Here is a 15,314-nt window from a genome sequence, read left to right as displayed (position 1 = left end):
TGGGGGTCTAAACATTCAAGGTGTTTTATACATTATTTGAACTTTCAGTATCATTTTTCAATGAAATACAATTTGATATTGATGGTCAAATAACTAAGGGGTTGTTTAGTACATGTGTTTAAACACATGTTTTTAGTTTTTAAGCAATATTACATGCATTTTCACACACATTTTCACTCACACATACTTTCAAAAAATACAAACAACGTTACTAGAACAACATTACCAAACGGACCCTAATATATTTCGGATGGACAATAAAATAATCATGCATTATGATTTGTTTGGTGGCGTAGTTTATTTTGATTCCATATACTGAACCAATAAAAAACTATCATCTTTGGCACCTATAATTGGAGTGTCTCATCATAGACAGATAATGGCCTTTGGTGTTGCATTTTTGTGTGAGGAAACTGCTAAATTTGATTCCTAATTATTTCTAACTTTAGTAAAAGTGAGGTGTGGAAAGAAGCTAGTTACAATATTTATTAACCAAGATGCTAAAGCAAATGCAAAAGTGTTACTAGAATCTTATCATCATTTATGTTAATTGCATTTAATTTCAAAACGTTCTCAAACCTTTTAACAATATTTAGGGAAGTTCAAGTTCATTTGCTGAAGAGTTCAAAAGTTACATGCGTGATCATGAGTACGAGGATGGTTTTACTCAAGCATGCGAATCATTGTTGGATAACACATGATCTCCGACAAAATAGGTGGTTGAAAGGAATTTTTGAAGTTAGAGAAAAATGAGCAATGGTATAGCATGCTTATCATTGTCTCTGTGGTTGATTTGTAGTGTGCAATTGGTCACTTTCAAGCTTTGTGGGTAGGAGCTCTTGAAATGAGCTTCAAGTCTTCATCATCTTGTGGTTGAGATGATGATATTAATGACCAGTGTGCTGGAACTTCAACGAATGAAGTTTTTAGAGTTGATTTGGAAGATGTTTAGCGCATTTGGTGATTTATTTGTTTAGGGTTTTAGGGGATAATTATAGTAGTTTGTAGTATGTTAGGGTGGGAGGGGAGGTTGTACAACCTTTGGCTCTGGTTGTGCTCTTTGTTGATAGTGATGTCGCGCAATAATAACCTAATTCCTTTTACAAGAATATATATATATATATATATATATCTAAAAACTTAAGGCTACATCCTTTTTCTGATGGGTTCCTCTTGATTTTATAGAGGGATGTGGATTTTAAAATTTCTCTCGCATCCCTCTATCTTGGAGTTTCTGAACTCGTGTGTTACCTCTTGGGAGCTTGAATTGAAAAGTGGAGCTAAAATTCAGAAAATAGGAGTTTCTAAGAATAAGTGGATTGTCACTTCAATTTAGGCCCTAGGATTGCCAATTGACACTCCCACTTAGGGTCAAAGTGTCGTACAACGTTTTGATTCAAAAGGCCTATTTGGTTTTGTGGAGCTCAAAATATGTGTTCGATCTGGATTGTGACCCAACCCGACTTGGAAGCATGATAATTATAAACAAGATTTTTTGTGAGGCATAATCCATAGAGTAGAGGCTTGGGCTAATAGGTCTAAGTCCACTTTGGTCCTATTGCCTAGGATATTTATTTGTTGCCTCATATTAGTGTTTGCTATATTAAAATTTGTATCTTTCTCCCTAATATAGTAAAAATCACGGCAACTACATGGACATAGGCACATATTGTTGAACTACATAAATCTGTGTCATGTGATTGTTCTTGGTCCACAGAGTGGAGGCTTGGGCTAACAGGTCTAAGCCCACTTTGGTCCTATTGCTTGGGGTATTTATTTGTTGCCTCATGTTAGAGTTTGCTCTATTGAAAATTGTTTTTTTCTCCCTGATATAGTAAAAATCATAGCAACTCCATGGACATAGGCACATATTGTTGAACTACATAAATCTGTGTCATGTGATTGTTCTTGGTGCATATTTTTTTTTCTCTGTTTTTTTGTTTCTCAAAGTTTCATGAATTAGGTTAAATTCCTAACATGAATTAGACTAAGAAATATAATTGAATGAAGAAATTTTTGTACATTTGAAAGGTTATGGTGCCGTCCATTGGCATAGAGTTTACCACTTGATCTTCAATTGGACTTTCATTATTGCAGTTACGTAATACACTAGAAGCTTTGAATCCATCTAATTATGGGTTCTACAATGGCAGTTCTCAAGAAATTTCATTGAAGTAAGCCGAAGTCACAGAAATTTTCCACCAAAACATTAAGTTATTAACAACCCATTGAAATAAAGATACATCCAAGTTGAATATACGTTGAGATGGTGTGTTCAGTAAGTTGAGAGCTTTCTCTTCTGTGGACAGAGTACAGGTTTAGTACACATATAAGCGTAACGTTATCTCATTGAACAGGTCTAATTTGGTGAACATTTAAGGCGCGTGATGGTGGTTAAAGAATACTCTAATTTGTACATCAAAAAGAAAATTGGTAATAGTCGAAGACTTAATGCATCATTCACATATGGAAAATCAGACCTATTCAATGCGTCTAATCTATAAATAGACATGCTTTCCATTCAACATTTTTCATCCCTCACTCGAATCCCGAAGCAAAAATATATAGAACAGAAGATCGAGTAAGCCTGAAATATGAGGAAAGCTTACCTTGTAACTGTTGCCCTCTTCGCCTTGGCATTCTCTCTTGCCTCTGCCTCTGACCCCGCTCCCCTGCAGGACTTCTGTGTTGCACTTAAGGACTACTCCGACAAGTCAGCTGGTACAAACTCTTCTTTTTTCTTTTTTCAAGTTTCAGAATTATTTTTGTCATGTAAAAAATCTGCACTAACTAGAATATAAATATGGAAGAAATAATATTAGCTACTTGGCCTTATTATTTTCTGCATTGAAGTTTTAAGCATTCTTTTTAATGTGTCCATAACAAATATTCCTTTATGCAGTATTTGTTAATGGAAAGGTCTGCAAGGATCCAAAGCTTGTCACAGCTGATGATTTCTACTTTAGTGGATTGAACATTCCTGGGAACACATATAATAAAGTTGGGTCAAACGTCACTAATGTGAACGTGGACACATTTCTAGGCCTCAATACTCTTGGCATATCCCTTGCTCGAATCGACTTTGCACCATATGGACAAAATCCTCCCCACACTCACCCTCGCGGCACTGAAATCCTAGTAGTCTTGGAGGGTACTCTCTTCGTTGGTTTTGTAACATCCAACACTGATAATCGCCTCTTCACCAAAACCCTAAACAAAGGGGATGTCTTTGTCTTTCCCATTGGTCTCATTCACTTTCAAGTCAATGTGGGAAAGACCAATGCAATTGCCATTTCTGGTTTAAGCAGCCAAAATGCAGGAGCAATCACAATAGCAAATGCTGTTTTTGGATCCAATCCTCCCATTAATCCTGACGTTTTGACCAAAGCCTTCCAACTCGACAAGAAAGTGGTTAAATATCTTCAGAAAGAATTCTAAATTTTCAATTAGAAAAAGTAATTGTAAGTGCTATGAAGCACTGGATATATGGCTCTGTTTATCTCATTGCAGTCATAACTAGATTAAAATAAAACGATTGCTTATGTAACTCCTTTTTGGAGGATTTGGAATATAGAAAATGATGGCATTTTTTTAAGCACCTCCTTTTTCATTTTTCTGTTAATCCATGTGGCATTGGCAAAGCAACTATATATTTATAACAAAAAAATGCATATGTAGTTAAAATTGGGGTTATTTAAGGTTTACTGAAGCTCAAGTACATGTTAAGTTAGAAAACAAAAAACGTGTTTCATTTAAGAAATCCTTTTTCCGCCCACATGTGGTATTCCAATCAGCAAAGTCCTTTCTTGATTATGTGCTACATCCCAAGCTTACTTACAAGATCAGCGAGTAAGATAATTTCTACATATTCATTGATCAAAATGATAACGTACTTGCATCAACAAGCATAATTACACATAATATCAAGGCCAAGAAACCCAATCAAACACCTTCACTTTGATAAATTTTTTCAAAATACCTCAAACATGAGAGTTTTTAAGAAAAATGTAAGGTTAGGCTAAAAAATATTTAAATTGTTTGATCACAAAGATTTTTGCACCAAGGTGAAGACATGTCAATTACCTACCTTCTAAAGAATTGGAGGATTTGCTAAATTTGACCTAAAATGAGAAAGATATCACACAAATGAGAAAACTCTCCAACACCGAAACTCAAACCACATTGAGGGTTTGATCGAAACAAAGCCAAACAATCATTGAATCACACAAGCAATATATTGTTGGAAAGGTTGTGTGAGATAAAGACTACCCGAACCAAAGCATATGTTCCGTCCTAAGCTTTGCAAAGACATATGGTTTGACCTCTTCTGAGATCGAGAAGACCACTATGCAAACACGTGTAATTTCACTACGATAAACTAGAAAAGTTTAAGACAGACAAATTTCTAGGAGCCATAACTTTCGCTAGTACCTATAATTTATGCTATCTCTACGCACATACAATTCGTTCACGTGGTGAGTTGTGAGCGGTAGAGATGTGATGATGGGTTTATGTGAGGACATATTTCTATCACTCACAACTCACCACGTAGACGAGCTGTGGCACAAGTTGTATCATTTTATATGGTCCTAGCATTACCCTATATAACATATGCATGCATACATCCTTCATGATCGTATTAACCAATGTCAAAATCTATCAAAGTAGCGATAAGTTAGGGGTTTTTTTTTATGATTATTTTCCACCCAAAATATTAAAATTTAAAATTTCTTTTAAAACGTGGAAATTTTATCAAAATTATGCTGAATTTGGTTTTTTAACTACCCACCTAAAAACATCAAATTTTCAAAATGCATAATTTCAGTTAAACTTTTACCCAAATTTTTGTTATTTCATTTTCAATTGAAAAATCTTGAATTTTCAAATTATTTTCAAAATGCAAAAATTCTGTTTATTTCATTTTCAATTGAAAAATCTTGAATTTTCAAATTATTTTCAAAATGCAAAAATTCTGTTCAAATTGTACATGTGCTCTAATTTAGCAAATTAAATTTCTAAATAAGAAGTTCAAAATCAATAAAATTTTTAGAAATTCAAGTTGATATATAACCCACTGCTATTTGATAACTTTCGTTCAGGAAATTTTGTAAAAATAATTAAAAAAGAAAAGAAGCAGAGGCTTGATAGAGGGATAAACCAGATATGAAGCCAGACATATTCCTTTGTTTGTAAGGGATAATCCTCTTACATACAGCTCTATGATTTTTTATAGGAAGGTCAGTAAAAAGATACATTTTAGGTAAAATATGAATCTTACGGTTTACATGGTTTTCTTATTATAAATTTGATTATAGTACATACTAGTAATAGAATAAAAAATGAACTATAAGTTCATTTGACATATTTTTTCTTAGTATAATGAACATGTTAATTATTGTTGTTAAGTGAATTTTAATTATTATTGCTTAAAATACTTTTATTTATTAGTTTATGATGATTATATGTTTACGTTGTACTATCAATGTAAGATTTATATTATAGATTATTATATTATATACATTTGCAAAAACTATACAATATTGTACACATTTGTTTAGAAACAATGTAAATATTACAATGATAGTACAATGTAAACTATGAATTTTTCATTAGTTTATTTCAAGTTTATTAAGATCTAAATGGGCATTTTAAAAAGATTTTAGATGAAAAATGTTTTTACTTTGTTGTTGGACTTACTATTTCTCCCAGATTTTAGATAAAATTGGATTATTGTTTGGTTTCTTTTTGTATATAAAAAGATTAAAATATTGTTAAGATGATCATAATTAAACTTATTTCAAGTGGATTTTTAAAAAATTTAGAATCAGAGTGTTCAAATTTTTATTTAGGAGGGTCAAATAAAAAAAACAAAATATATTATATATATAAAAAAAATAATAATAATTGCTAGCTCAGGGGGTTTATTTGATGAACCCCCGAACTATACATTGCTCCACCCATGCTTACATACAGTAGATCATGTATGGCTTTGTTTCAATTGTCAAGCCTCTTCTAGAGGTTGGTTCTTTCCACCTAGTTCCTCAAGCATCTATATCTATATCTATATATTACTAAAAGCTGAAGCATAGTATTTATTGTTACTACGCTCCAGTTAAGTCACATCAGCGTCATGTCATCATTTATTTATTTTTTTTTTTTAGATTTACCGGTTCACATTTATTGAGCATTTCCTTAAATTAAGGTGTTACTCTATCTTCAACTGTATCATGTGTCTCTCCATTAATCCAAACTCTTCAAATACTACTATTATATGGAATTTTGATAGTCACTGATAGATTACAACATCCTCACATCCTTTATCCGTTGTAAATTCTTCAATTTTTTCAGCATGTGTCAACAATATGCACTATAAGTTCACCATTATAATTAATATCCACTATAAACTTAAATGCTCCATCAATTTTTTTCTTCCTTTTCTTTTTCCCCTTAGATCTTTTTTAAGTAACCCAAAAGTCATGTTTTACCATAACTAACTCACCCCTAACAAAATCTATTCTTTCCTAAGAAAGAAAAAAACACTCTTTCCTTTTTCTTTTTCTTTTTTTAGTTTTAAAATTTTCATTATTTAAAAATTAAAATATCTTTTAACCATTATTTTTATAAATAATTTTCCAACATTTCTCCCTCCCTTTTACCTTTTCATCTCCCCACTAATTTCTACCTTAACATCACTCTTTTTCTATCATTTTATCTTCCTTTATTTTGACTCTTCTTATTTTCATCATTTTACTATAAATTTGACATTTTCTCTTCCATTCTATACATAGTTTTCTCACACAAAATGGTTACCTCTCTCTCTCTCTCTCTCTCTCTCAATTTGTTTTTCATTTTTTGTTATTTTATTTTAATTTTATTGCATCCATACTTTAGGTTTTGATTAATTTTTGTGTTAATTAAAATTCTACTTTGGACTGTTGTGATTTAGTTTTGTGTTTTAAGTTATTTTAGTGAGAGACAAATCTTGTCTTTAGAAATGGCATAATGAAACAAGAACATGGGTGGAAGGAATATAATCAAATGTCATATAATATGGTGTAAGAATTAATGTATCTTCCATTGCTAAATTATGTGGTCCTTCATGGACTGGCTGTAGATTTTGCGAATATTGAAGATTTACTTTTGTTCAACGGCTCCATTTGAGTGAATACGTATATGCAGTCTTAATCATAATAAAATGAGCTGCATGTGCCTCCCCTCCCTCTACCATGTTTACTCATGGAGAGGCCATTTATTTACTGTTACTCATTGATAGTTTATGAAAGTTCAAATAGTGTATAAAACACCCTTGAACGTTTAGACCCCCAATTACAAAATAACCAATTCAAGCTTTATGACAAACAACTAGTGTGCGGAAAATGAACAAAAGCTACGAACAAAATTGGTAAACAATCTAAGCCAATTAAAATCACAACCACAGCAGATAATAAAAGACAATGATAAAAGGGAAGGAAGATGCAAACACAAGGACAACACACGATATGTTATCGAAGAGGAAACTGAAGCTCTCGGCGTAAAACCTCTCCACCGCCCTCCAAGCGGTAAGTAATCCATTAGAAAATGTAGTTGGGATACATGAACAGTAATAGACCCTCCAAGCCTAATCTACCCAATGTACCTAAGCCCCTCCAAGCTTCTTGCTCCAACGAGGTTGTGCCGAACCTATTTCTTTTCTAGCTTTCCGGATTCCGCTACTTGACCATAGCATCAACCAATGTAAATTGGTTCCTTCCTAATTGCTTTCCAGAACACCAAACAGCCCTCTCACAGTAATGGATATGGTGAGAAAAGGTTTTGGTAAAAAGACCTCTCAAGGGTTTAACAATGGAGAGGAAGAAAGTTAAGGAATTTGAAGAGTCTCTTATGTGAAGATTGTGGATGAATCTATCTTGTATAACACTAGGGTTTCTCTCTCAAAATTTGCTCTGGAAGCTCTCTTTCTTTTGTGGGTATAAGGGGTATTTATACTGGGGTGAGAATGGAATGTGAAGAGTCAGGTTTTTCAAAACAGGGCTAGCTAGCGACTTGGCCTTGCTGCTTGACTGAGTCGCGAGATCCAGCCGCGAGATAACAGAACGGCCAGTTGTCCTATTTTGTCCTGTAGTGCTCCAGCTAGCATGACGCTTCAACTTCTGGCATGCTTGGCACGTGTGCTGCTTCTGGCGACTTGCAGCCGCGAGTCACCCACAAGATCCAGCCGTGAGTCTCTGTTTTCTTGCACACTCTTGAGCATTTCAACACTCTATCTCACTCACTACCCTTACAACAATTCCACCTAAATACATGGTTACTAAATGCTGAAATACAAGCAAATTTGGCACGAAATAAAGCCAACAAGATGGTTAATTAAATTCAACCTTACAGTTTATTTTTTTCCTCATGAGGCTACCACTATAAAGAGCATCCCTTTAAGCTCTAGACAAATTCTAATGATATTGTCCATGGTCCAACATTGAATTGAGGTATGCCAAACATTCTTAAGAGTGCATATCTTATCTTTTAACCATTATTTTTATTCACTCTAAACAAAAAAACCATTATTTTTATTATTAATTTTTCAATATCTCTCCATTCCTTTTACTTTTTCATCTCCCCACTACTTTCTATCTTAATATCACTATTTTTCCATCATTATATTTTCTTTTATTTTGACTCTTCTTATTCTCATCATCTCACTATAAATTTGACATTTTCTCTTCCATTCTATGCATAGTTTTCTCACACAAAAACGTTACATCCATCTCTCTCTCTCAATCTGTTTTTCATTTTTTTTTATCGCATTGGTATTTTAGGTTGATGAGTTTTTGTGTTAATTAGAATTCTACTTTGGGTTGTTGTGATTTAGTTTTTTGTTTTAAGTTGTTATCTTTTTTATTATCTTTGATTGTTATATATCATCCTACTACATTATGCATATAGTATATAATAATATAATATTCTTATATTACATAGCATGACTTGGATAATTTGATGTTTATTGCTATATATTATATTTTTACTCTTTTTTCTTCGCATCTTATTTTATTCAACAAAATTCATCCATTTCCTTCATTTCATTAAATTATGTAGCACAAATCAAGAAAAAGCTAGATACACACATGCCTTCCTTTACCATACATTAGGGGAATCAAAATATTTGTGTGTGTGATAAAGGACTATATAATTCATAATTTAGATAGCATTCGTTGAATGTGTATGGACATATAGATTGACCAATTTGTAGACTTAAAAGACTATTAAGAATGGACTCTTTGAATCAAGACTAAAAATATTTGGACTACTATATATCATTTAGATAAAAAGCTTTATCAGAGTTATATTAATTTTTTTGCTACAAATTTAAATCACGCAAACTTAATAATTTTATATTATGTGTTAGCATATTCTCTCCTTCTTCTTCTTCTTCTCAAAAATTTTATTTATCATCTTTAAAGGATGTCAACAATATTGATCTTATGAGAAAAAGTTACATAAAATATTAAGAAAAAAATGTTTTATATTACAATCTACTAAAAATGCTTTTTAAATATTTAAACCTTTATATTATTTATATCACTAACATGTTTTACAGCTACCACATGTGGTAACTTAAATCTTAATATTCTTAAGTTGTTTCAGCAAGAAGAAAAAATTGAAAAAAAAAAAAAAAGTTGTCACAAAAGAGGAGTTCAGGTAAAGTTTTTTGCAAAATGAAATGCCTATTCTATAAGACCACCAAACTTGATAATTTGCAAATGGTGGAACCACTCGCAATAATATTTGCATAGTTATATAGTTCCAGCTAAAGCAATCAAACATACTTTTAGCCTTAAAAAAACACACATCTACCGGTGGTTAAATGTTCATCTTGGATAGTTTTAACTTTTCATATAATTTTACTTTCATATATTCATCTATTTTAATATATATTTTTCTATTAAAAAAATTAATTTAGATATTTATATGAAAACAATGAAATAATGATTCATGAATAATCAAAAACAAAAAATATTATCTATACATAATCATCTTGTGCAGTTGTAACTTTACATTTAATTTTGCATATATATATTCATCTACTTTAATTTAAATGTTTATAACAAAATAATGAAATCTATGAACAAGGTAATTAAAAAAAAAATCATATTTCTACTCTTCAAAAAGTCACTGATTTTATTTTTCAAAAAAAGACCTTTTACATTTCATTGGGAAAATTTTTTTTTTTTTAATAAAAAACTTTGACATACCACTAACCTAACTACTTCATACATTAAAAAAAAAAAAATTAAAGCTAATTATTACTTCAGTTAAGATATTATGAGTTCCTTAATTGATCGAGACCAAACTAGAGAAATTCCTTTTATGTTTCCTTCAAAATTCAAAAGAAAAAAACAAAAACAAAAAAAAAACCCTTAACATACCACCAACATAACTACATCTATAACTATTTAAGACATCTATGATATCTATTTCTTATTGATAACCATAAAAATTATAGCAAGCAAGGGAACGTACAAAGGAATAAAAAATAAATGAAGGAAGAAAAAAAGAAGTGAAATCAAACATCAATTCGATTTTTGGGAAATATGCATGATCATCCAATAAGAAGAGTTTCAATTTTTTCAAATGAACAATTTGAAGACCAAATGATTCTAACAACTAACAACAGAAATCGAATAGAGGACATTAAAAACTTTACCATGCAATAAAATCAACCATTAGATTCACTTAATTAAATCAATAATACATAATTAAATATAATAATACAAAATTTAAACTTAAAACTAATCAAACTCTAACCAAGGAAAATTATATTTCCTATCATAACTAAAATGAGATGTTCTCCAATAATAATAGAAATTACATAAGAAATAAAATTGAAAAATCTAATGAACAGTTCTACCTCTCATTTAATAATGCAATTCATCAACCAAAAATATATGATAATGGTAAGAAACCTTATAGATGAGATCATTAAAAAAAACTCTTTACAAAGTTTAGGGACTAAAATAATATTTTACCTAAACAATTATCACACACAACGCTCGGATCTGCGACTAGTTATGGATAATACATGTATCATTGATGAGAAAAATTACGTAAGTCTTAATGATGTTTTAAGATAAAATTAGGCATTATCCACAATTCCTTCAAGGAAACACTTATACATTATAAACCAAAAGATTTAATTTTTCAGGTAGTCACCTACAAAATGCATTAGAGTTTTTATTTTTATTTTTTGAGGTCAAAATGCTTTAGATTTTATGAATACACTAGTCGCAAACCCAAACAATGCGTAGGAAAATTTCAAATAATATATATATATATATATATTTTTTTTTTTTGTTAAGAAAAAAATGAGAATAGTAGTTGAGACTTTAATTGATAGTCCCAAATCCATCTCAAAATAATGTGATCACATTCTAATATATAATATATATTCAATAAGGAAGTTTCTTTTTTTTTTTTTTAATTTTTTTTTGGCAAGAAAACATATTGCATTTTACCTTCAATTATTATATATGGCAAGATATTATGTAAAATGTTATAATATATTGAGATATGCTTCAAAACACAAAAAAATTAAAAAAAGGAAAATAAATAATTTTTATTAGAAAATGAAAATGAATCTTGATTATTTCACATGAAAACTAACATTATTTTTTATTTTTGGAGAAGTTAATGAGCATTTTATACAAACTTTGTTTCCATTTTATCACATAAAAACTATTTGTTAAGTTATGATTTTTATCATAACATTAGTATTGGCTTTTTCCATGACAAAAAGTGTTGTAATTGCATAAATTTGTTTCCTTGTATTTTTGTGGGATTTAATTGTATTGGGTTTAGTATTAATTTGGTGAAGACTCAAGCTTAATTGAAGATCAAGTGGATTTCGCGAGAAGCTCGCAAGAAGCTAACCCGTGAAAGAGCTATGTGAGAAGCACATTCTAGAAGCTGAAGAGTCATGCCAGGCTATCGTTTTTACGAGGGTCTCATGGGTAAGGCCTTCTCACGAGATACTCGCGAAACTCTCTACTAGGAGGATTTTTAAGTGTGACTTTCTTACCCTTCACACATACTATAAATATACCCTCATTACCCACAAATTGTAAGGAGACCATTCAGAAAGAAAAACCCTAGATAGGTTTTCTACAACACATACACCCATCTTTTAGAGAGAGAGCTACTCATCCTTAGTGAGAAATCATTCTAGCCTTTTCTCCTTCCCTCTCCCATTGTCATACCTTGAAAGGAGATTTGTATATACAACCCACACCTATTTAGAGTGTAGAGAGTGTTTTGGAGCTTGGGAAGCTTTAGAGATTTGCCAAAAGAAGCCGGTGAGGCTTGGCGGATGCAATCGGGCGTATTGCGGGATCCAGAGAGCTAGAGAAGACAAGGCTTCGTTGAGTCAATTGGTAGCAGGAACTTGGAGGGTTCAAGTACATTGGGTAGACTAGGCTTGGAGGGTTTTTGTTATTCGTGTATCCAACTTTATTCTCCAGTGGATCGATTTACCACTTGGAGGGTGGCAGAGAGGTTTTTCACGGAGTTCTTCGGTTTCTTCTTCGATAACACATTGGCGTGTTATCTTGTGTTTGCATTCTCTCTTTCCTTACTCTTGTGCTTTACTTTTATTATTTGTTGTTCATGTTTATGCACTAGAGTAGTATCAGTTCATTGCGCACATTTACTCTTGTTTCCTCACTTTGATTAAGTAAGAGTAAAAGCAATTTAGCCGTAATTTTAAATTTAGGGTCTAAACAAGCTCTTGTGTTTTCACACAAATCCGAGCTTTCAATTGGTATCAGAGCGGGTACACTTATTTTGGTTTCATTACCTAAGTGTGATCCTTGACCCCTTATGTGTTTTGTCATGGATAGTGTTTTGTGTGCTTCTATGGATGTTTGTAAGTGTAACATGTCATGTGTTTGTGAAATTGTCTCTATGAGTGTTTATCCTCATGATTGTGATGCCATGTTACATGAATCTTTGGGTGTTGTTGATTTTCCTAACATCAAACTCTTGAAGAAAGGAGCTAAGAAGTTTCATAAGAATTTAAGCAAGTTTCGTTGTAAAAAGGATGATTTGATTGCTAAGCTCAATGAATCCAATAAATTAGTTGAAAAGTATAAGAAACTTGCTAAAAATTCTCTTGAAAAGCTGAAAGAGTTTGAATGGTTAAATATGGACTTGGATGCTAAACTTGTTTTGTTTAACAAACTTGTTGATGAGCTAAAATGTGAAAATGAATCTCTTAAGATGCATGCCAAGTGTTTGATTGTTGAACATATTCCTAAAAAGGATGAAAATATTTGTTGCAATCATGTTGTGGTGCCCGATTTTGTGCCTATTGTGCATTCTACCTCAAAGGACAAATCGATGTACATTCCTTCACACAAAAGAAATCAAAAAGCGGAGAGAAAGGCTCGTAAGCCTAAGCCTCTGTTTAGGTCCCATCCTAGGGAATTGAGTGGATTTAAGTTTGTTCCTAATTGCCACCATTGCGATGTGATCGGTCACATAAGACCTCAATGGCCTATGTTGAAGAAAGGACAAAACCATGATGCTAGATCCCTCCCTAAAAAGCCTAGTGGACCTAAACTCGTTGTTTGTCACCATTGTGATGCCTTTAGTCATTTTAGACATCTTTGCTCTAAGTTTCAATCTCTTAAAAGAATCAAAAGAAAAGAGAAACTTGAGCTTTTTGGAAGTTGTGTTTTACAAGCTAAATCGAATTTGGGGGAAAATGGTAAGTTGTTGAAGAAAGTTTTTGATGTTCTTACCTCCTTGTCTATGTGCATCTCCGGTTCTTATTTTTCCAACCCTCATCTCACTTCTCATGAGACACCTATTCCAAACAATCATTCCGTTTGGATGAGGAAGGGTTCCTATGGTTGAGCTTATGATTTTTTGGTCCTTGATCTAATTCTTTTGATTTTTGTAGGACTCTTCATGAATTAGATGCTTCATTGTCATGCATTTGTGCATCATGCATCTCTTTATATGCATTGTTTTGTTTTTGTTGTTGATCCTACTTTTATGCTTTTGTTTTTGTGTGAGTAAAAATCCAAAAACACATAAAACATGAAAAATTCAAAAAGTTTTATCATATATATTTGAGCACATATCACATGTGAGTTTGGCCTAGTACATTTGTACTAATGGCGTAGTGCATTTACGAACTTAGCTTATTATGTATGCACATCTATCTTTGTGGGAAAAATCTTAAAATCTATGTGTGATTGTTGTAAATCAATCTTTAAGCTTGTCATGAATGATTGGTCAATAATCTTGATAGTTTTGATACATGCATAGACTTGTGCCTATATATCTTCCCACACTTTTTATGTTTCTGCCTTATAGCTCAACAAATGTCAAATCTCGAAAAAAGAAAATGAGCTGTAAAAGTATTCACACATTCTAGTATTTGACTAGGAAAAAGGGAAAACGACTTGTTTTGAAATGTATGGTGCCCAAAAAGCCAAAAGCTTATTCTCAATATTGAAATTTCAAAAATTTTAGGCACTGATCTCAAAATGAGATGTATTGTTCAAAAATGATCAAATGTTATGAATTGTAAAGAAGCCAATTGAAAAGTTTCAAAGATATGTAATCATTTTCTTGTGGGAGGTCATATATATGTTCATTTCTATAATTGAGATAGACCACTTGACTTAGTACCGGTTGTGTATGACTTGTTTGAATTGATCATTGAAACTTCACTCTAGACTAAGGACTATTCTACATTTGATACACACACACACAACACACAAGTTTAATGTTCAATGAATACTTATTTCATTTGTGTGTTTGTACATGTTCAAATGTGATGTGTGTGTGCTCAACCATATGTGGATCAAACCAAAAAGATTTTTGTTCTTTTTGTTTTGCTTTTGGAAATGATTTGTATCACCCATGTTTTTTAAAGTTTTTCAAGTTGTTTTTGTGTGAAAAACATGTGTTCTGGGTGTTTTTGTGACTCATTTCATAAGTAAGCTCAGCTGGGAGTTAAATGGTCCAATTCTTAAGTTTTTGAACTTTGGCCAGAGAGTTTCCCAATTGTTTCGCGAGTAAGGCTTACCAGCGAAATACTAGCGAAATTTCGCGGGAAGCTGACCAGCGAAATTACCAACAAAAATTTCTAGATTAGCTTTTAAAGGGCATTTCGTGGGACATTTGTTTTAAACGTCTCCCATCTTCTCCCAAACCCCTATTTTAATGCTTCAACATCAAAATCCAACTAATTTCAAGTGTTTTACACTCCATAAACATCTCTAAGGTAATCTTTAACTCTTTTCATCAATTTTGAT

General features: G+C 31.9%; 1 protein-coding gene across 5 annotated transcripts in view; it reads left to right on the top strand.

Annotated features, from left to right (window-relative positions):
* Positions 1-15,314, top strand: part of LOC126704432 (germin-like protein subfamily 1 member 20) — a 97,436-nt gene that overhangs the window by 63,495 nt on the left and 18,627 nt on the right. The window contains exons 1-2 of one of the 5 annotated variants that reach the window (XM_050403449.1): positions 2,540-2,721; positions 2,903-3,562. The exons of 2 other annotated variants lie outside the window; for them this stretch is intronic. In XM_050403449.1, coding sequence (XP_050259406.1) covers positions 2,595-2,721; positions 2,903-3,438 — 663 coding nt within the window. In that variant the 5' untranslated portion in view covers positions 2,540-2,594 and the 3' untranslated portion in view covers positions 3,439-3,562. Of the gene's footprint in view, positions 1-2,539; positions 2,722-2,902; positions 3,579-15,314 lie in introns of those variants that run through there. 2 more of the 5 variants (XM_050403452.1, XM_050403448.1) reach the window with 2 other exon arrangements.

Source organism: Quercus robur, chromosome 10, assembly GCF_932294415.1.
Source record: "Quercus robur chromosome 10, dhQueRobu3.1, whole genome shotgun sequence".
NCBI classification, from domain to species: domain Eukaryota; kingdom Viridiplantae; phylum Streptophyta; class Magnoliopsida; order Fagales; family Fagaceae; genus Quercus; species Quercus robur.
Note: the sequence above shows the minus strand (reverse complement) of the source record. Positions and strands in the feature narration are given on the sequence as shown.